We start from the raw sequence: 22,701 nt of genomic DNA, 5'->3' as shown, positions 1-22,701 counted from the left end.
AGATTCAGTATCTCTCTTTCCAGAAACTGCAAGATGGGGAGAGTACGCTTGTCCTCAGGTCCTGTTTGCTTGTTTCCCTACGGGCATCTGGTCAGCAACTGTAAGAACAGGATGCTGGACTGCATGAGCCACTGGCCTGATCCAGCACGTTCTTATGTTCTTTAAATCCCACAGGCTCGGAAGGGAATTTCATTGCCTGAGAGCTTTCCCCCAAGTCCCATCAGGTTGGATGTTGCTGGGAGGAGGATGTTGGGCCAGGGAGGCCTCTTGATCGGATCCAGGAGGGAAGTTTTCACATTCCTAACGTTAAGACGTATGCACGCCAGGGAAGGGGTGAGAAGAGGACAGAAACCCAGGGTTTGCACCACATCACTGTACCGTGGAAGTATGCGAGACCTTTCTAAATTTGTATCAACCGCATAAATTCATGGAATTTGGGACAGAGTCGCAAGGAGGGGTACGAAGAGGGCGGTGCCTCCGATTCCCTGCACACAATGTGGAACTCTGCCCAGACTTCAGCTTGGTGAGACCGACAGAGGCAGCACAGCCTAGCAGTTAACACAGCAAGAGGCAAACAGGAATCCCCTTGGTTCCAATCGCACTTAGCTAAATGGCCTTGTCTGAAAAATCATCTCCAGACCTCAGTACCTTCTCTGCAATGCAAGTGTGCGAACCACGACCTAACTTTAAAGGGCTGTTGTTAAATGCTGCAGGATTGGGGAGGGAGAATCTCTCGTTTCAGTGACTCACTTTTCCAATCTTCAGTTCAAAGGACGGCTGCGTTCTGGTTCACTGATGGTTTTGGAAAGGAAGGATTCTGCCTTGAAACTGAACTGAATCAAACTCCCCCACTATCATGTGACAAAACTCGTGGGCATTCGAAAAGCGGAAAGCAGAAAGCAGCCTTAAACTGGGAACAGACTACTGCTCCATCTAGCTCAGTACAGCCTACACTGACTGGCAGCAGCTCTCCAGGGCTTCGGGCAGGGGACATTCCCAGCCGTACCTGGAGACTGAACCCTGGATCTTCTGCATGCAAAGCAGGTGCCCTACCAGTGAGCTAAGGCCGTTTGGTAAATGCAGAGCTCATGTAATCACAAGCTTACCTCTGAAGGCTTCCTCCAAATTTGCTCTCCTAGCAACTGATGTTTCCTCTCGGGCACCTGGGGGGAAAAGCCATTTTGTTTGCTCAGGCTTTTAATGGGAGATAATTGTCCTGATTTCCAACAGGGACGCTCTTCTGCCGACAACTTAATTTGCCTGTTATTTTACTTTCCCTGTTTTGATTTGCTGGGGTGCCTTAGAGATCCATTTGAACAGAAAGGCTGGCTATAAATCTTCAGGGTAGGTTGTTTTGACGTTCTGAAGTGCTCTACCTGCACTGCCCTACATAAACCACATGCAATCAAAAAAAGACACAAACTACTACTACAAAGGTGAGTTTGTGGCTGGTTCCCAATCCGCCCCACCCACCCCCCGCCAAAAAACTCAAGTTTCTATATCTTGTTGCAAACTTCAGCTAGACATGAGTGGAGAGGATTTGCTGTAAGATAAAAAAATAAGGATACTGAGCTGCCCCTACCCATCAGGACTTCAGACCCTTCACAGCTCATGATCACAACGCAACAGGTGCTGTTTAGTTTAGCTATGCACATCTGCTTGAATTTTGACACTCTATAAAAGCCTTGGAATTCAGCTGCTGTTAACCTGCTGCTGGTTTTTCTTAGGGCAGAACTTGCTGCTGGAATACAGAGTACAGTGGTGCCTCGCAAGACGAAATTAATTCGTTCTGCGAGTTTTTTCGTCTTGCGAAGCACGGTCAAGTCGCAACTGCACCTCTTCAAGCAGTTTTAAGAAAAAGGAAACAAACTTGAAATATGTTTTCGTCTTGCGAAGCAAGCCCATAGGGAAATTCGTCTTGCGAAGCAACTCAAAAAACGAAAAACTTTCGTCTTGCGAGTTTTTCATCTTCTGAGGTACCACTGTATATGGAGGAAAGGGAAGGATGTTCAGCCTAGGGGAGAGCTCTGGAGAAGGGTGAGCTTTGCTCTGTTGCAGATAGCCAGCCTTGCATGCAAGTGAGACCAGGTTCGATCCTCAGCCCCCAGGGCTTTCTTTTTAAAAAAAAAAAAAAAGATAAAAAGCACACCACACAGTTCCTAACAGAGAAGACAGAAGCCTTCGTAGAAACAGATACATTTAAGATCTTCTCGTGCTGAGAGAGCAGATGAAAAGCATGTACAGGAGCCCGACTTGAAGAACGATTATAAATAAAATTCAATCAAAAAAAGGAAGGGAAAAAAGGGGGGGGAGAGAAGGAAAATAAACACAAAATCTCCAAAGTGTTTTTATAAATACAGATATTAAGTCATTCCTTACCGCACGTCATCTGCACCGCCCCCCCCCGCCCCCGCCTCCCCAATACAAGATCTCCTTTCCAAAGATATGGATCTATCCAGTTAGCTTCAACTATTCCATACCTATTTGCAGATAAAATTGATCAAAGCACATATTTACTGATTATCTAAGCTACATGGCTCATGGGTTTAATGCTCTCCGCTTTTGCTACCCCACCCTCGGCAACTACTTTAAATCATCCAGCAGAACCAGGAATCAAGTTATTTGGTGGGTGGGTTTTTTAAAACCTACAAAAGGGGAATAAAAGCAGCAGCCTAGATTTGATTTGATTTTTTTTAAGAGGGGGAGAGAAAGGGGAAATATCACATTCTTAATACTCAGGAAGTCCCCCTTTATTCTGAGCCTGTGGGAAAGGTTTTTTTAAAAAAGGAACGAAGTGGGTTTTAGAAGTCTAAGAGCCTTTCAACCTCACCAATATTCCTTTGTTAAGTTGGAAATCGAGAAGCCTGTGACTTTATGAAGTGAGCCACGGCCGATTTGGAAAAGGCACTAGCATTCGCCTCTGGGCTGAGGCAAAAGGATTTGGGAAAGATTTGAGCGGGGGCCTCTCAAACCCAGCCATAAACCACATCTCAGCTATTATGTGACATGCTCTTTTTCTTTGACGCAGGAAAAGATTCTGTAGTGGCAGAGATAGGGGAACCTTTGGCCCTCCAGATATTGCTGAATTACAACTCCCATCAGCCCCAACCAGCATGGGGTGATTGGGGTTGTACTTCACCTGGCGGGCCACAGGCCTCCCACATGTCTGTCACAGAGGAGGGCCCAGCAACTTTGGTCGCTTAACCATTGGCTCCCCAAGGCAATCAGGCCGGCGGCTGCAAACACCAGGGGTCCGACCACATTTGCCAAGGCCTTGGGAGCCAATCGCACCGAGCGGGCAGTGCTAAAATGCAACAAGCAATTAGCGTCACAACCACCTACAAAATCTGGAGGTCAGTGCTGCTCCTAGCTGTCATATTAGAGGTGGAAGATGCACACGTCTGAATTCTCTCTCTGGCACACAAAGAGAAACCCTCTGCCAGGTTGACATCCGTCCCATGCTAGGTTTTTCTACATACAGGGTATCCTCAACATCCCCCCGTGGGAGAACATCCACCAAAAGCCAACACCATCTCAACCTGTAGCCTGAAAAAGCCCAAACCACGAGAAGGTTCTTCCAAGTTGGTTAAGAAACAGCGTCTCTGGCAAAACCCAGAGGCCTCTGTGAGATTTGAAGCCAAGAGAGGGTCATCTCCTGACCCAGCGGCTGAAGCCAGCTCATCCTCCCCACAAGCTCATTTGAGTGCTACTCTGATTTATAGTTCCCTATAAGGGTGAAGATTTGGGGTTCAAGCGAGACGAAATTCCAAAAATCTGAGCAGAGGAGGAGCACCCCTCGATCTGCGTTTACAGGGCAAGTGAGTCACCACTGTGCCTCAACCCAAAGAAAAGCAAAAACCAGGCCCTTCAGGAAACCCACTTGTCGCCTGATGGATCCCAACAAGGTCCTACTCTGAGCAGACCCACTGAAATGAATGGACCAAAAATCAGTTATGCCCGTTCATTTCAACTGCGTCGACTCTTTGAGTAGGGCCAATGCCGGAGGCAAATCCCCGTAACGTAGCTTGAGGGGGCTTTGCTCCCAACATGCCTGAGGTCAACAGAAAGTCTTCTGAAATCTATGGGCCCTGCATTTTGAAGAGATGAATTCTAACTGAACAGCTACACCTGGTGGCCAATTGCGAGGGGGGGGGGGAGAAAAAGCAACCGCAAAGCAACCCTAACATGATCACAGACTTAAACTGTACTTTTTAAACACAGCTGTTTCAGGAAAGATTTTTTTAAAAAATAGTAACAATTAAGAAAAACACCAACTATAAAAGCCTCCATTAAAAATGAAATAAGGACAGCAAATGACACCTGGAGACGGACTGTTCAGACTGCTCAATCGACAATTTTTTTAAACTGTGACTGGCAATAGTGAGAGCTTGTGCAGGTCAGGAGTAAATAACAGAAACCTTGCATTATTGTGACAAGAAAAAAAAATGTACGTGCACTTAAAATGCACATCCCACTACCATGAGGGGCCTGGACTAGCCATGATTGTGTGGGATGGCAGGAGGCAAAAAGCAAACCAGCTACCTCTCTTGGCACAACGAGGCTCTCATGGGGACGGCAGCACAAGCAGTGCCTTGCTCCCTCTCGCTTCACTATTGTAATCTTTACTTTTTTAAAGAAAAACAGCCAAACTTGTCCCTTTTTAAAAAAACAATGAACGTCTTGGCCTAAGAGCAGACTGACATGCTCAGCAGATGAGCACCAGCACGTTAAGCGATGGTATTTGGGGCTGGGCATTTGGGAGAGACGGGGGAGGCAGCTAAACTATTCCTTTACCCTCCTCCACCCCCTTTGTGTTTCTTCTACAAACCACTTCACACGACAGGAAGTTCTAAGGTGTGACTGGCAGTCTAATGAGTCAAAAAAGACCAAAAGGTGGAAGGAGAGAATGCAGAGGTTAACTGGCAGATTTGGAGGGTTATGCAGCCTTCCCCTTCCCACCCTGGCGTGACATGGGGAACCCCCTGGTGTCTCCAAAATGTGCAAATCCAAGTGAATACTGAAAAAGAGCTGAAGGATTCCAGAACTGATTCTGAGGTAAGTAAAAACAACACAACAATGCCATTTTGCTGGGAGGGAGGGAGAGGTAGGCAGAAACCATTTTTCCTCTTGGCTAGCTAGTCTATTTTTTAAAAACAGGAATCCTACCTCACCTGTCCCGAGACACGACTCATTTCTTCTCCTCCTCTGCCCCAAGTTGCATTTGCTACAAATTTTTAAAGGTGAGTTGTTTTCCCCCCTTCCCCCATCCCCAAAACTAAACCCATGAGCCAAACTTTTGTTTTTACCTGTACATCGCGGTATTTATCCCAGAGTCGGGAATAAGATACCTAGGGAGTCCCATACACTTTTGTTTTGTTTTCCTGCCGCTACCACTAATTTTGGTCTTGGAACCGGGAGGGGTGTAGGTGGATGGGTTGGAGGGAGGAAAAACAGCGCCTTCACTCCTGCGCTATGCTCCTCAGGACGTACTTCACCGTGTAGGCGAAGGCCGCAAAGCCGACTATAACAAACAAGTTCGCCAAAGCTCCGCCCAGGAGTCCATGGTTCCGATTGGCCTGCTGCAGGCCGGGGTGGTTGTTGGCAGCGGCCAATGGGATGTGACCGTTGAGGAGGGGCAGCCCGTTCTGGACGTGGTGGGCTTCCCCGTCGGGGACGACGTCCGGGAGCGGGAGGGTCAGGGGCCGGCTGTGGAGATCTTCTCGCGCCTTTTGTTTCTGCTTGATTTCCTGGGACAGGGAAAAACAGGGAAGGGAGATCAGCGAGGGGCAACGTCTGCGCTGGTACTGATAAACCGATTTGTTTATTGCAGATACCAGACACTTGCCGCCCAAAGGTCTACAAGCAACTTGCGTTAAAGAGAAACATGTGCAGGTACATAATATCACCGGGGGCGGGGGAGAGGGAGGGACCGTATTATACGTTAATATTTAGTGTAACAACTTACATAAAAACAAAAGAACCACATTAGCCCTGTAAACTGTAGCAAACAACATCTGCAACGTTGGCACCAGTCTGTCTCGAGAGACAATGGAGTGCGCCTCTGGGGTGAAGTCAAACTGCTGTGTTAGCAGCGCTGCAGTAACCTCCTCAGGGTTCAAGCCTGGGCAGTATGCATTGTATGGAGGTCCTGGGTTGCCCAGACGACAAGACCCGCCTCTTGGCCTCACTGATGCAGTTCAAAGGAAAGCAGAGCAAAGACATCTGGCACCAGCTTGGCTGCAGGAATTGTTGTTGTTGTTATTGTTAATTGAATTTATATACTGTCCTATACTTGGGGGTCTCAGGAAGAAGAAGAAGAGTTTGGATTTGATATCCCGCCTTTCACTCCCTTTAAGGAGTCTCAAAGCGGCGAACATTCTCCTTTCCCTTCCTCCCCCACAACAAACACTCTGTGAGGTGAGTGGGGCTGAGACTTCAAAGAAGTGTGACTAGCCCAAGGTCACGCAGTATCTGCATGTGGAGGAGCGGGAAGCGAACCCGGTTCACCAGATTACGAGTCTACCGCTCTTAACCACACCACCACACTGGTGTAGGATTGTTCACAAAATAAAATCAAGACATAAAACCACAAAATAAATAAAAACAAAAACCGAAGAGCCCCCCTCCAAAAAAAAAATTTTTTTTTTAAAAAAAGGGCATAGGATGTAAATCAGATCAACCAAAGGCCAGGTTAAAAAGGAAAGTTTTTGCCTGGCACCTAAGCGTGTACAATGAAGGTGCCAGGAGAACTTCCCTGGGGAGAGCATTCCACAGATGGGGAGCTACTGCAGAGAAGGCCCGTTCTCTCGAGGAGGAGGCACCAGGAGAAGGGCCTAAGAAGATGATCTCAGGGTCCAGGTAGGTTCATATGGAAAGAAGTACGGTGGTCCTGAGTTACCGGAAGGAGGCGTACAAGGCGCCAGTCAGTGTAGACTATACCGGGCTAGATGGACGCAGGTACTGAGCCAGTGTAAGGCAGCTTCCTAGGTCCCTCCTCCCCACCTCTACGTGCAATAAAATTGATGCCATCAAGGTTGCCCAGAAAGGCCGTCTTATACTGGTTTAGATGCATTGGTCAATTTAGCTGGTCTGACACTGAATGGCACCTTGGGCAACAGGTCAGTCAGTGCAGACACGCCAAACTAAGATGAACCAGGAGCTCAGTGGCATAGCATCTGCAATGCATACAGAAGGTCCCGGGTTCAATCCCCAATGGCATTTCCAGGTAGGGCTGGGGGGAGGGGAATAGACTCCAGCCTAAAATCCCAGTATAGACAATACTGAGCTGAATGGGTCTGACTTGGTATAAGGCAACTTCCTGTGTTCCTGTGATACTAGAGGTAACCCACAGCCAACCGTGACTATTGCACCGTGCACATTGATCCCGTTTTGCTAATACCAGTTTCCAAATGTTCGAGCTTACCTCCACCACGTCAGGGAATAATTCACAGAAGACTTTGTCTTTGACGTTAAATGCTAAACTCTGCGACGCAAGCTGCCTTTTCTGTTGAGAGACGGGGAACAAAAAGAAAAGGTGGGCATCAGTTTGGAGCTGGCATTTTTGCAAATGAAACAACTGAACCTTGGAGGACCTCTGCAGCATTCAGTTATTCATTTTTCATAGGCAGCTAGCAGATCCTGCCCTGGGAAGTTACTTACTGTGAACTCTGACGTTTCTATACTGCCCAGAGTGGGACCTTTTTCAACCATAAAACTAAGAAGGCCCGTTAAGATAGTCGAGACCGACCATGCTGGGTTCCACGTGTCCGGGTGGAAGTCGGTAATTGAAAGACATAACCTGCAAGGGAAAAGGTCAGTACAAAATTAGATAAAACTCCACTACTAATAATAATAATAATAATAATTTATTATTTATACCAAAGAGCATCAAGACTACATTTTTACCAAACCGCCTCCCTCCCACCACAAAAACCCCATTCAAAAACCCCATAAGAGAAAGAAATCATGTTCTGCGTCCCCACAACCAAAGAATCATGTGAACTGTAGGTTGTTAAAGTTGCTGGGAATTGTAGTTCTATCAAGCGTAAACTACAGTTCCCAGGATTATTGGGGGCGGGACATGGTTTAAATGTATGGCACAAGGTATGTATATTGGTAATGAGACAACAAGGTATATATACCTCAAGATAGGTATCTGAGACAATAAGAACAGTCCTGATTAGGAAGCAAGCGTGAAACTGTAGCTCCGTCATTAGCACCCCAGTGCAGCGCTATCAATTCACTGGCTATTTTGCCTCTTTCAAATACAGCAGATCCTCCAAAAAGTACTTTCAAGGTTGGATTAGGATAGTAACAAAATATCTATTTACACTTATTCCAGATTTTGCAAAGACCTCCCTACACATGAGAGAAAATTCTATCCATTCTCTTGCATCTCTCTCTCTCTCTCTCTCTCTCTCTCTCTCTCTCTCTCCTTTTCCCTGTTTATGATGGTTTCCTTGAGCACCAATAATGTCAGCTAGCGCTGACGAGTTCTTTATAAACTCTTTGTTTATCGCTCCAAAGAAACAAGTTTGCTGGCCTCTGCTGTATATTAAGCCAAAATCTTCCCACAGGGTTGAGCAAATTCCCAAGCTCTTTATACAGCGTGAGCTTTCTAGGAGGTGAAGAGTCTTAAAACGGGCTTGAGAGTGTGGAAGCTGGCCGCTCCCAGTCGGTTTTAGGACTTGATAAAGGTTACTTTGTCTCCTTGAGACAGCTTAAAATGTACTAGAAAAGAGAGCTCACATGTGGTCCCATCGCCATCTTATCTGTTTCAATCTACTCTTGCCTCTGGCCCTGCCCATCATTGGCAAATGCACACACTCACACCCAGAGGTTGCCTAGAAGGGAAAGCTATAACTCGCCCCCCCCAAATGGATTACTGCAATGTGCTCTATGTGGGGCTGCCCTTGAAGATGGCGCTGAAGCTCCAACTGGGCTAAAATGTAGTAGCCAGCTTCCTGGCTGTGGTTCCATTTAGATCGCATATAATTCTTGAAGATGCAAAGCTTCAGCCTGGCCTCTGACACCTGAGATGGTTGTGATTTGCTTTAAACTGTTCTTAAAGTCATATTTAAAATTGTTTGCAACCCACACTCTGGCAACTTAAAGAGTGGAAGGAAGGAAATTAAATTAAATATACTAAGGTCCTTGGGCTGAAAAATATTCCTTGCATCTTGTTAACAGCAGAGCATGTGCTTTCTATGCAGGAGGGCTCATTTGCCACATAAATGGATCCCAGGTTAACAAAGCTGAGAATTGCCTAGACTAGAGGAGTTTGGTCAGCCAGCGCAGACAATGTCTAGGTACAGATAGGCCTAGAGACTGTCTCTGCAAAAGCTAGCTTCCTGTGCTGATGAGACAAAAGGGGGAGGGGAACCCCTTGGCAAAGAGATCTGTGGACCAGCTTAGATCCAACATATCAGAGTGAGGTGAGGTGGGGGGAACAGTATTGAGGGCTGACTTTGCCCCCTCCCACCCCTCACCCAGCATTGGATTTTAGAATCCAGTTTTCTAGAAGACACTGCTCGGCTTTGAAGTCATTGGCTGCAACAGTAGGGATGGGCAGACATTAAAGGCAGCTACTTACCTTGTATTGCATTTAAATCTTCCATTCGGTGTTATCATATAAATACTAGGAGGTTTAAAAGGAAATTCTCTGGGGAAGATCAGTTTCCCATGATAATAGCCACCTAAAGTGTCAGAAAGGAAATAAAAACAACCCTTATTCAATTAGCAGCGAAGGTGGGGAGGTTCAGGTTTGCTCAAAATCAGCCTGGCAAATGCACTGAACACCCGATGGCAATTCAAACACACACATCCTATTTAAAACCACTGCTACCACATACACCCACCCCACAAAAAAACTACAAATGGCTGTCAACAGCAAGCAAACTGGTCACGTCAAATACGAAGCAGGCCACCAAAAAGAGAGATACAGCTTTATGGGCTGTGGGAGCCTCTAAAAAACTTATCTAGCCAGGGTAGTAAGAAGTGTCTGTAGGAAAAGGGAGAGATCGGGCTCCCTACCAGCTCTGATGAAAAGACGAGCACCTTTGGCCTCTTCCTCCCCAAATCTTTCCATTCCAGCCAAGTTAGCTCACTGCAAGAACTAAGGACGGGTGCCCACGTTTGCTTTACCCCTCTCTTGTCCTTTCGTGTCGTATTTTTTAGGACTGCAGGTCAGAGGACAGGGAATGTCTTACTGGTATTTGTAAGCCACTATGAGAGTCTGGGGGGGGGGGTGTTGAAGTAAACAAGCCTTCCTCAAAATGCTCTGACAACACCAACAATATGTGCTTTAGATCTGTCATTGCTGGTGGTACTTGGTGACTTCCCCATTCTATATCTAAACCATTTATATACAGTGGTACCTCGGGTTAAGTACTTAATTTTTTCCAGAGGTCCGTTCTTAACCTGAAGCACCACTTTAGCTAATGGGGCCTCCTGCTGCCGCCACACCACTGGAGAACTATTTCTGTTCTCATCCTGAAGCAAAGTTCTTAACCTGAGCTACTATTTCTGGGTTAGCGGAGTCTGTAACCTGAAGAGTATGTAACCTGAAGCGTATGTAACCCGAGGTACCACTTTAAGTGGTTTAGATATAGAAGGGGGAAGTCACCAAGTACCACCAGCAACAACACAGATCTAAAGCACATATTGTTGGTGTTGTTAGAGCATTTTGAGGAAGGCTTGTTTACTTCATAGTCTAGCTTTATTTTTATATGGCGTTTCAAATGGTTGCTGCGATTTACCTTCGTACGGCGTCAACTCCGGTCCCCGTACAACATAGTGCCTAAGGGAGAAAGGGAGAGCTTTTATTGCACAGTTTCCAAGGAAGGGGGATAGGGAAGGGGGAGAGAGAAAGGGAGAGAAGTAAGTTACGTATTACATCCCCACTTCAAAAAGCAGGTTTGCTATAGGAAGCCCTGCAGGAACGCTGTATGGTTTCATGATGTGGGGTAGAAGAATCATCGCATGTCCAGAAACACTTACAAGTGGATGCGATTTCAGTTAAATTTGGGGCATCACAGAGCAATTTTGGCAATGATTCATTTGATAAAGAGAACAGATCCTAGGCTTGCGATTAATTTTCTCCGGGTGACACCTCTCATCATGTTATGTGCATTTACACACACACACACACCACACCAGTGTGGTTTAGCGGTCAAGAGTGCTGGGTTGAGGCCTGGGAGACCAGGCTTCAAACCCCCACTTGGCCAGGAAGTGACCTTCAGCCAGTGACTGCCTCATAGCAGCACTTACCTTACAGGTTGTTATGGGGATTAATGGGGAAAACCAGCTGTGCCACACTGAGAAATGTGGAAGAAAGGTGAGATATAAATGCAGTAAGTAAGTTCTGAGTGCAGGCAACAACTGTTTTAGGTGCGTCCAACTGACATGCAACCATGCATGTGTGCAACCCTGGAAATGGCCAGAATAGGGGGTGGAGCAGGGTTGCATGCGCTCCACTGCCATGTGTGGGGGTCAGGAATGCAATCCCTGCGCAAGACAGTCATTGCCTGTAGATATACATGGAATGTCTCCCTTAAAGGTCAATAGGCTTCTGTGTTTGTCGGATGATTCCATCAAGCACGCTTTCACCATAAATAAAGAAGAGGGCCGTATCCAATGAAATCCTACGCAGAGTCTACCCAAGTTATCTGTGTCCACCCATTTCAATGGGTCTACTCTGTGTAGGACCAACATTGATGACAACCCAAAAGGCTGTGACCCCTGCCCAGTTGGCCCCCTTTCCTTACCATTCAAGGATATTTGACGGTAGAGGTTCAGCACATATATAAGGCACTGGGTCTTTTTTAATTCGCAGGTAGTCCTGTTTGAGTCTCTGGGTAGCTGTCGTGGGTGCTCGCTTATTACTATTGCTGCTCATCTGCCGATAAAGGGGGTGGGGGGAGGGAAAATACACCTTATTTATTTATTTCCAACATTTTTAACTTCCCTTTCAGCCAAAGAGGCTTTCAGAGCAGCTTACAAAAATCATTACTAAAGACAGTTTCCCTGCTCTCAGGACTCACAATGTAAAAAGACACAGCACACGAGGAAAAGGGGGGAGGGAGGAGGAAAAGGCAACGCTCAAGCGCAAGTTCTTTTAAGCTGCAGGAGTAGAGCTGGTGACAATGTCGAGACCAGGAAGGACAACACAGTTCCTGTCCCACCAAACTTATATATACACACACCCAAGTTTGTTTGTGTTGCCAGGGCAGACGGCAGCCAATGGCAAGAAGATCAACAGCGCCAGAAAGAAGGCTTTCTACCACATGCAATGCTTCTGTTACCCACTGCCAAACCAGGAGCAACAGCTGCCAATCTAATGGTCCGGAACCCTGCAACTGCAGGAGAGCAGAAAGCGGAAGGACAGTGCCAAGCTAATCAGAACTTTGACCGGTGTCCCTCAGTTTTGCCCACCTTTCTGGCACCTGCAGAACATCAACCTTCAATAACAAGTCCCAGCTGCCTACAAGAGCCTTTGCAAAGGTCTTCAAAGAATTAATAGGGACACATTTCCCTTGTCTGTCTCCCAACAAAGGTCACCATACATACAGGGTGACCAGAGTAGTTTCTGTGTCAAAACCAGGCCTAAACCCCAATTGAAATGGATGTAGAAAATCATTTTCCTGCAGTAGCGCCTCAATCTGGTCCATGTAAACCCACTAAAGAACTTTGCCCAAGAAGAGGAGATTGGCAGCTGGGCAGTAGTTAAATTTTCCAAATCCAGGAAGTTTCTTAAGGAGTTGTTTTCTCATTTTTTCAGTTCATTTGCCTTAACTTTACACTCTGGGTAGGGGAGCAGCTTCTGGACTCAGAGAAAGGAGTGGAGGGGTAGGGAGAAGAAGCTCAATGTTTTCTTGTGCAATATTGGTTATCGAAGGTCAAACTGATAAAAGTTCCCTTTAAGCGCACCACGCTCAAACAAAATATTCTAAGAAAACTCTCAGGGCTTTGACTGCTTGATCCAGCAGCACGAGGAAGGTTAAGAAGCATAATGGGCGGTGGGGGGGGGGGTTAGGAACAGCCTGGCTTGTCCCACAGAAGTTCAAGGACTATTTTTTTAGGAAAAGGAGGGGTGAATGGGAGCACAATAAGCTTTCTGAACTTTGTGAGAAACCACCGACCAAAGTTTGGGGGGGTGGGGAGGAGAAACGTCTTTGTAGAGCAGAGCCAAAATCTGCTTTATTCTGGAATTAAATTTATCAGGAGATTAAAGATTATTAAAACGCACATTCAAATTTCTCCTCAGTTATTCCCTTACTAAACGCACAGACAGGCATGATGAAAAGATGCAGCCAAAAGGAAATTCTGGCATGGATGTGGGCAGCAGCATCTGTATAGGACAACAGTGGAAATCGTTTAAAAATCTGAGTATATCCTTATGGTGTAAAAATCTCTGGAACCTAGTTACTGCAGACAAACACACACATACATTATGGGTCCCAAAGGGACAGAAAGATCACTTCTGCTCAATATGGTGGGGTTTTATTTCAAATAGTTTAGTTTCAGATTTACAGGTACCTCCCCCCCGCTATGCCGTCTAGATGAATATGGATTTCATGGTTCCAAATTGGGTGTTATTATTTAGTATGTTTAGGCTTTATATGCCCCGCATTTAGTTGGATATACAGTGGTACATTGGGTTAAGTACTTAATTCGTTCTGGAGGTCCGTTTTTAACCTGAAACTGTTCTTAACTTGAAGCACCACTTTAGCTGATGGGGCCTCCTGCCACCGCCGCACGATTTCTGTTCTCATCCTGAAGCAAAGTTCTTAATCTGAAGCACTATTTCTGGGCTAGCAGAGTCTGTAACCTCAAGCGTATGTAACCTGAAGTACCACTGTATTACTGAATTTTTGTTACCTGTCCGTGTGGGACCATAATAAACTGAAAACAGAAAACCCTAAATAGGCTAGCAGTTACTAGACGACTTAACTGTTGTTAATAAAGCTGCATACCTGCCATTTCTCCCCATCCCCACAAAAAAGAAACTTGGGAATCGTAGTTTAACCCATCACACAGCTGCAATTCCTATCACCCTTAAACTACAGTTCCCAGGATTTTTCCAGGGGGCATGCTTTAACATATGGCATGTACATGGCCTAAGAGTCAGCTATTCCAATTGATGGCTGCCCTTCCACATCCAGAAACTCTTCAAAGGCAACCTCTTAACTCCCATCCGTGCCAAAGATCCCAGACATTTGGCAGGACAGCTCTTTGTTCAATGGCAGTGCACCTCTGAAGACCACACATTGGGGTCAAGGAGTGAGAGAACATTTTGGCCTTTGTATCTTGCTGTGCGTGCACCCCAGAGTCATGTGGGCTGGACAGGCTGCTGGACTTTATGGGCCTTTGGTTTGATCGAGTTGGGCAACTGATTTGCTGGGATTAAAAACTTCAGGTGCAAAGGAAGTGAGACCAAGTGGCAGAGTGACAAACAACACAGAAGGCTGCCTCTTTTAAGATTCAGTCATTTGAATGGCCACTCTGGAATGTGATGACTAGACAGGCTGGTCTGATGCACCAAGGATGTTATTATGAAAGGCTCTAATAACTTTGTTGGGAACTAGTGCCAAACACCAGCAATCATCCATGAGAGCCGAGGCCAGAACCTCCATGGTCAGAGGCAGTGTACCTCAGGGACGGCATGTCCCATTTCACCGCTTGAGGTCAAACGGGAAGTGCCACCCTGCTCTGCTGCACCGCCCCCAGACTGCTCGCCATGCCACCTCTGCCACCGGCACAGAAGCACCGCTGGCACCAATGCCAATTTACGACAAGCTATTGCAAGATTTTGGTGAGATCTCACTGGAAATTGGCTAGGTATCTATCGAAGTAGCTGCGAGAGAGTGGTACCTCTCACTACACGACCAGAGCTGAAGGTTACCAGCTCTTTAAAGCTGGATGACCTACACCTAGCCCAATTCTCGACTGAAAAATGTAACATTAATGCATCATACACTGAGAAGTGCACCCAGTTGCATGTTTAACTTATGGAACTCACTGCTGCAAGATGTGGCAACAACCACTGGCTTGGATTGCTTTAAAAGGGGATGAGACAAATTCAGGAGGATAAGGCTTTCAATGGCAACTAGCTGTGGTTACTATATGTCACCTCCAGGGTCAGAGGCAGAAGAATACATCTGAACAGCTGTCTGTGGTGAACAACATGGAGAAAAGGGCTTTGGATGCTGATTCTCAGAGGCAGCTGGTTGGTCACTGTGAGAAATTGGGTGCTGGACTGGATGGAAATTAGATCTTCTGAAGAAGTAATACAAAAGTTCTGATGGAAGTGGAGGTGTAGAGAGATACAGTAGTTTTGATGGGGGTTTTTAAACGATAGACAAAATCACCTAGATTTGTCAATGGCTACCAATCATGATTGCTGTACAGAACCCCCCAAAAGCATAGGAAGCTGCCTTATGCCAGATCAGCTCACTGATCTGTCTAGCTCAGTACACTGGCAGCAGCTCCTCAGGGTTCCAAATAAGGCCTTTGCCAGAACTACTTGAAGGCTCTAGAGGCTGAACAGGAGATCTTCTGTATGTAGCTCATTAGCTCTACTACTGAGCTCTGCATGGCCCTTCCATTTAGTCAGAGAAAGCTGCCTTAGCTAAATGGCACAATGGCCTAGGGTAAGTACTCTGAGTAGCAACGGCTCTCAAGGAACCAGAAGCAGTCTACAGAAGCTCTCAATTACCAGTTCCTGAGGAGTAAACAACATAAAGAAAACGTTGCTCTCATGCCTTGCTTATTGGCTATCCAGGGGCATCTAGCTGAACACTGCCAGAAACAGAAAACTGAGCCGGGCAGAACTTTTGGTGTCTCTTCTGAGGCTCTTGGCCATGATACACAGGAACAGAGCAGAACATCTGTGTACAGAGATAGAAGATCTCTAAACATTGAGTTGTATCCAAGAGCAGGCCCATTAAAATCAATGGACCTCAGTTTGGCATGCCCATTAATTTCAATGGGTCAACTCCAACTAGGATTAACACTGGACAGAAGCCGTAGCTTCTAGAGCTCATTCCACAGGGGAGGGCTGTAGCAAACATGCCCTGTTTGTTTATTAGGTTTTAACCCACTTTTTAAGCAAATCTCCTCACAAAGCAGCAAGCTTAACATACAGCTAACAATACAAGAGTTTAAAAGTTTTAAAAAGTATTACCAAAGATTAGGAGTTAGTGAGCACATTTTAAAAGTCCAACCCCAGAATCAAAAAATGCAACAGGTGGTATTCAGTGTTGGTCCTGCTCTGAGCAGACTCACTGAAATTAATAGGCTTGATAAACATGGGTTGGTTAACCAAATGGACCTACTCCAAGTAAATCTAAGTTATATACATAGCCCAATGGGTTACAGCAACCAAGTAAGTTCTACTTAAGACGCGTCGAAATCAATGAATCTCTGGTCATTGGTGCCCATTGGTTTTTATGCACCTACTCTGAAAAGGACAAACGCCGGCGACAATCTGTAATATAAACAGAAACTTAACTGCAGCGCACCTTGTCCCCAAGCCCTGTAGAAGAGTGAGGTTGTGGGCTCCCCACAGACCCCTGAACGGTATACTGCTGCCAGTCAGTGCAGGCAATACCGAGCTACATGGGCCAAGGGTCGGACTCGGTGTAAACAGAGCTTCCCGTATCCCTATCTCGGGGGCCGAGCTCCTGCCCCGCGCTCCGAAAGCCCTAGGTTCAATCCCCGGCGGCGTCTCGAGGTAAGGTCCTCCGAACCCTTGGAGAGCTGCTGCCAGCCAGTGCAGGCGACAGTGGTTTCCAACGGAGTCACCCCAAAGGGAGAGGGGGTTCGGAGGCTCCCCATAAGCGCCGGCCTAGGAGGGATGTGGGCCTTATGTTCGGACACGGCCATTCGGCTTCCCAGGCCAGAAGCTGCACCCATAATAACAAAATAACATTCTCCCTCCACAAACCCGCTCTTCCTTCCTCGGCCTGCCTGGCTCCTTCTTTCCTCCTCCCTCCACTCCTCCTTTCCTCGACTCACCTCTCCCTGCTGGGCTCAGGGCCCCCCTGCGCGGCCTCGGGGCGGGGGAAAGGGGGAAGGAGGGGAGCCGGTGCCGGAGTCGGCCTCTCAGCCTGGGCGTCTCGCTGGGTCCCTCAGGCGCTCTTCCCGCCGCCGCGACCCTCCAAGATGGCTGCCCAAGGCAGGCGCCGAGTAAAGACCGGCTTCCCGTTTTTTCCCCACCCACTTCCGGTTCCTGCGGAGGATGAAAAGGAGAGGAGCACATCCCGGAAACGACGCTCTGGGCCGCGGCTGGATACGGGGGATTTGGAAGGGAAATGTACCATAGAGAAAAGTGTGGGGGTTTTTTCCTTTGTGTCACTTCCTGTGCAGAACGGAACCGATGTCATCACCATTGTAACCCCTCGCAAGATTGTACAGGAGTGGGTTGGCGGCTTCGCCAAGAGAGTTTACAGAAGGCCTATGGGCAATAGAGATAGTAAAGTGTAGAGTGACCTACGACTCCTTACATCCTTTTTTAAAATTTAGGATTCTCCATTTGATTTGAGATTTGTATGGTGGTTTTTCTAGCAACAGAAGCAAAGGGAAAAAGAGGCTCACAACGATAAAAACAATAGATTCTTTTTTTAAAAAATCAATATGGTAATCTGATCGTACCAACATGACCAAACCGTACATTTAAAGCACTCTTATGCCACTTATTTATTTTTTATTATTACTTACTTGTTAAATTCATCCGAGGATCACGCAGCGATTTACATTTTTTTAAAAAAAGAGTAATGGCTTTCCCCAAATAATCCTGGGAGCTGTAGCGAAAGTAAGTCATCTGCAGCATAATCAGTAAGCATAGCCTGCTATTTCATTTCATTTCATTCCATTATTTTTATACCACCCTTCATCCGAAGATCACAGGGCGGTTCACAAGATACATATGCGTGTAAAGGCATTGTCACTCTACACGATATTAAGTCTATGGTGATTGGCAAGACATTCTCCTTGTTCCATATCGAATGGGTCGAGCGCGGCTACGTGGCTTGATGTGCTCCTGCGCGATAGAGCTTCTGCCCGCTTTGGTCCTTGGTGGCTGCTCACCTTGACTGCTGCCAAGGGGAGTGCGATGCGCTTTCTAGCCTCTCAAAAGCAAACAAAGCAACGATTACTACTACTACTACAACAACATTTATTCATTACATTTTTTTATTTAACAGGATCTCAAAGTGACTTACAAAATATTTAAAAACACCAAACAACTTGTTGACTGTGTAAAAATCAAATGCTATAGAAGCGAGCATCTGTATTCACCCAATAACAAGAAAAAAGAAGGCTGCATTATTTTTTGTAATTTCTTTTTGTTTTACAAACCACATTATTCTAAAAACAACCAAAAAAACCGCAAAGCAGTTTGCAAAAAAAATAAAACAATGAAATTCTCATTTAAAAACAAGCCCAAGAATTCAAACCTTTAGAAATAATTAAAACCAACGATCAGCTGAAAAGCAAATTAAAACACATTCCAACATTCCACATGGCTGGATAGAGTCGCCTAAAGAAAAATGTTTTTAGCAGGCGCCGAAAAGAGTACAGTGAATTATGTTATGTGTAAATGTGACTTCTTATATACATAATTTACCTTGGTTTCTCAGGTCTTTGGTAAACAGTCTTTGGTGAACAGTGTGGCAAATGGATCTGAGCATCCCCTGAGCATGTTTAGATAGCGCCTACTTTGCAAAAGGGCTATACAGTGGTACCTCAGGTTACATACGCTTCAAGTTGCATACGCTTCAAGTTACAGACTCCGCTAACCCAGAAATAGTGCTTCAGGTTAAGAACTTTGCTTCAGGATGAGAACAGAAATCGTGCTCCGGCAGCGAGGCAGAAGCGGGAGGCACCATTAGCTAAAGTGGTGCTTCAGGTTAAGAACAGTTTCAGGTTAAGAACGGACCTCTGGAACGAATTAAGTAGTTAACCCGAGGTACCACTGTACTTGCACTTTGAAGTGCTTTCGAACTGCTAGGTTGGCAGGAGCAGGGACCCAGCAACAGGAGCTCACCCCGTTGCGGGGATTCGAACCGCCGACCTTCTGATCGGCAAGTCCTAGGCTCTGTGATTTAACCCACAGCACCACCTGTGTCCCAGTCACGGGTGTAGATGTGTGTAAATAAAACCATATATCTTAAAGACACTACAGTCTCTGCCATGCCTCGTTTTTCCAAAGGAAACACAAACCATGGTTAAGTGCCAAGATCTCTGGAATCTCGCAACCCTCAGCAGAGATTTGGGTGGCCCATAACAATACTTATAGAAGAGGGCTAAGAAAAAATGACCACAGACAATTTTAAAACGTGCTTTGTTAGGTTTCTGTGAGATGAAAGGAACTCCCAAATGGCAAGCAATTAGGAAGATGAAATTGAGGATTAAAAGCCCTGTCTAAATCATAACATATAATTAAGGAGTTTTATCATTTTTTTGTTCCGGAGAGAGAAAGAAAAACTGGATTACTATTCTTGCAACGTTGACGGTACTGTATATAAAATATACACCCGGATTTACAAACACCGAAGCATTGCAACTGCCCTGGACTCTTCAGTCAGTTTATAGCGCTTGGTTCTCTTCTCTCTCTGTGTGTTTTTGTTTCAACTACAGATAATACCGGGACGCGGGTGGCGCTGTGGGTTAAACCACAAAGCCTAGGGCTTGCCGATCAGAAGGCCAGCGGTTTGAATCCCCGCAACAGGGTGAGCTCCCATTGCTCCGTCCCAGCTCCTGCCAACCTAGCAGTTCAAAAGCATGTCAAAGTGCAAGTAGAAAAATAGGTACCGCTCCGGCGGGAAGGTAAACGGCGTTTCCGTGCGCTGCTCTGGTTCGCCAAATGCGACTTAGTCATGCTGCCACATGACCCGGAAGCTATATGCTGGCTCCCTTGGCCAATAAAGCGAGATGAGCGCCGCAACCCCAGAGTCGGCCACAACTGGACCTAATGGTCAGGAGTCCCTTTACCTTTACAGATAATACCATAGAGTTGGAAGAGACACCAAGGGTCTTCTAGCCCAACCTTCTGCAATACAGGTGTCAAAAGAACCCTGCTGGATTAAGCCAAGGGCCCATCTAGTCCAGCATCCAGTTCTCACAGTGGCCACTGAGTCGCATCCTCCATCAATTTGACTGGTCCTCTTTTAAATCCACCCAAGTCAGTGAAGCTTGTGGCATCCTTCCGACTGCTGGACCAGATCAGCAGGGCAGTCACCCGCTGTCACGTCCTGGAGTCCATCATGTTGCCGGCTTCCTACCCAGGCCAGCTTCTTTCTCCACTCAGCCCTTTGTCTATCCAGCTCTGCTCCTCTGGTTCCAGTCACCAACCTGGTATTTTAATCTCACCAATAATGACAGTGTGTTATTAGGCAAACCCGTCTTGCAAAAAAATGGTTTCAACACCTCTGCTGACTTGTTTTCTCCCGCATGCAAATAAATCACAGTACATTACAGGAACGGCATTCGCTCTTCATCCCGAAGAAAGGATCCAAGTCGTGCGGTTGGTTTGTGTCTCGGGATGGATGCAATTCGCCAAAGCAGAGAAGAAGCTGGGATTTTGACCTTTTCTTCTGCGGGAAACTCTTCTGTGTGTGGAGGGCTTTCTGGAATCTCAGGAAGGAATCAGAGTTGAAGGTAAGTGAGCATTTTTTCATATTTCAGAGAAATAATAATAATAATAATAAAACATATATTCCATAAAACATATTTTGTTGCACTGTGCAAAATATGAGCAAGCCAGGGCTGAACTGATATTACCCTTGCTGGTACCTTTCCTGGGAAAATCAGAGGCTCACTATGTCAGGTTTCTATTGGAAGACTGGACAAACGCTAGAACATTAGCAGTGGCAAAGTTTTTATCGGTGGTTGCAAGAACCAATGATCCCTATATTCTGAACAAAATGCTTGTTTAACCTGGAGGTAGGCTGTGTGAATTGTGTATTGCTTGGTAACGATTTGTTGGGTCTCTGGACCATAATAAAGGTTGATTAATAATAATAATAATAATAATAATAATAATAATAATAATAATAATAATGATAATAATACGAAGCCAGACAAACTCAGGCAGTACAAGCCTCTTGTCTAGGGCGTCTGTAGTCCAGAGGGCATCCCTAAGTTGTTTGAAATGTATGAGGGGCCACAGCCCTCCAAGTGTCCAGTTGCAAGCTCTTCTCTCCTCATTCCGTCCAAGTGTTAATTCCATATTTGTGAATGGGTGGCTGATATCCAGGGGCTCTGGGGTTGTTGTGTTTTTCTCTTTTTTAAAAAGTGTGCATGTGTGGAAACCATGTCCCAGGTTCCCCACTGCAAGCTCCTGCCTTCTCGTTGCTTCCAAGTTCTCATTCCATCCAAGTGAATGGGTGGCTAAGTACAGGTGCTTCAGCTTTATTGGTTTGTTTGCTTTTTAAAAGTGTGTAGGTGTGGATACAGTCTCCCAACTGCCCCATTGTGGGCCTATTCTTCTTCATTCCATCCAAGTGAATGGATACCTTTTGCTTTGTTTGCTTGTATGGAACAAGGTCAAAATGGGGGTGGGGGTTAATGATTCAATTTCAGTGCTGCTCTCTTGGGAGGAGAAAGGCAATTTCCTTCCCAAGGAGAATCGTTGGCATTCGTCTGTCTCGAGAGACAATGGAGTGTGCCTCCAGGGGTGAAGTCAAACCACTGTATCAGCAGCACCAAAGTGACCTTCCCAGGGTGCAAGCCTGGGCAGCGTGTATGGAGGTCCTGGGCTGCCCAGATGACAAGACCACCCTCTCTCAACCTCACTGATGTGGTCCAAAGGAAAGCAGAGCAATACATTTGGTACCAGCTGGGCTGCAGGAGTTGCCAGAAGGAGGCATACAAGGCACCACCCAACCATCTTCCAGATTTGTGTAGGGGTTCTTCTCCCAAAGATATCCTGCAAGGCAGCAGAGGTTTAGGCTGAGAGTTTTCCTTCTCCTAGATGGGCTCCCTTCCCAGGTTGATGAGCTCCATCTGCCCCTCACTTCCCTCCACAGCACGTACAGAAACCACCTTCTTGACCATTGGACCCACTATTGGTCTCGCCGGCTCAATCCGCCAGAGCCTGTCTTCTCATGCAAGGGAAATCCCAAAGTCACCAGCTACCTTCACTTGGTTTAGCCGACCAGCTGAAGCCATTCCCAGGATGGGGCCACTGTTGCATGCTGACAGCTTGTGGGAGCCACAGGTGAGAGCTGACTGCAGGGTAGGGACCAAAGAGAGATAACTATCCCAGAAGGAGCACAGTGCGTCCCCTCCCCTAATATCCCATATCCCCCAGGAGAGTAAGATGCAGGAAAAATGCCTGAAGCTACCAAATATGCTGAGGCTGCTCTGATATTGTTGGGAGGGCTTTAAAAAAAAAGCTCAGCAGCTTGGGGGTTTGTCTAAAAAAAGCTGAACAATTTTCGAGTTTTCCTTTAAAAGACTCAAGAATTTTGGGGCCTTCCTTTAAAAAAAAGCTCAACAACAACTTTCAAGGTGTCCTGGTTTTTACTTTTTGAAACATGGCAACCCTAATATCTGTGTAATACAGGCTGCCCATTTCCCCTTTGGGGGTGTTTAGGGGGGGTGCCTTCTCTTAGAAATGGCCAATGTGGGGCCCTGCAGAGGTGGTTAGACTCCTACTCCCATCATCCCCAGCCAGCATTATTTTCATTAAATTTATTT

At 46.3% G+C, this 22,701-nt stretch overlaps 2 protein-coding genes and 1 long non-coding RNA gene across 3 annotated transcripts in view; 2 read left to right on the top strand and 1 right to left on the bottom strand.

Moving 5' to 3' along the window:
• The window catches only part of LOC308591191, a 228,674-nt gene that overhangs the window by 89,734 nt on the left and 116,239 nt on the right, over positions 1-22,701 (top strand). The gene's annotated exons all lie outside the window — the stretch shown is intronic.
• Positions 2,185-17,183, bottom strand: UBE2J2 (ubiquitin conjugating enzyme E2 J2). The gene is made up of 7 exons (XM_081201700.1): positions 17,017-17,183; positions 11,766-11,896; positions 10,758-10,798; positions 9,593-9,695; positions 7,660-7,798; positions 7,424-7,504; positions 2,185-5,747 (listed from the first exon to the last, which is right to left on the bottom strand). The coding sequence occupies exons 2-7, from the start codon at positions 11,894-11,896 to the stop codon at positions 5,460-5,462; spliced, it is 783 nt and encodes a 260-aa protein (XP_081057826.1). The 5' UTR covers positions 17,017-17,183; the 3' UTR covers positions 2,185-5,459.
• The window catches only part of SCNN1D (sodium channel epithelial 1 subunit delta), a 77,171-nt gene continuing 74,975 nt past the window's right edge, over positions 20,506-22,701 (top strand). The window contains exon 1 of the mRNA XM_081201536.1: positions 20,506-20,658. The gene's annotated coding sequence lies outside the window, so the exon portion shown is untranslated. The remainder of the gene's footprint in view (positions 20,659-22,701) is intronic.

The sequence above is a fragment of the Podarcis bocagei genome (assembly GCF_964188305.1).
Source record: "Podarcis bocagei genome assembly, chromosome: 7".
NCBI classification, from domain to species: domain Eukaryota; kingdom Metazoa; phylum Chordata; class Lepidosauria; order Squamata; family Lacertidae; genus Podarcis; species Podarcis bocagei.
The sequence above is the reverse complement of the archived record's forward strand: the minus strand, read 5'-3'. Positions and strand labels throughout refer to the sequence as shown.

Coding starts and splice junctions, on each gene's coding strand:
- UBE2J2 (XM_081201700.1), bottom strand. CDS start 11,896: ATGAGCAGCAATAGTAATAAGCGAGCACCCACGACAGCTACCCAGAGA. Junction 10,799..11,765: donor CCGTCAAATATCCTTGAATG/GTAAGGAAAGGG, acceptor TTTCTCCCTTAG/GCACTATGTTGTACGGGGAC. Junction 7,799..9,592: donor AGATTTAAATGCAATACAAG/GTAAGTAGCTGC, acceptor TTTCCCTTGCAG/GTTATGTCTTTCAATTACCG.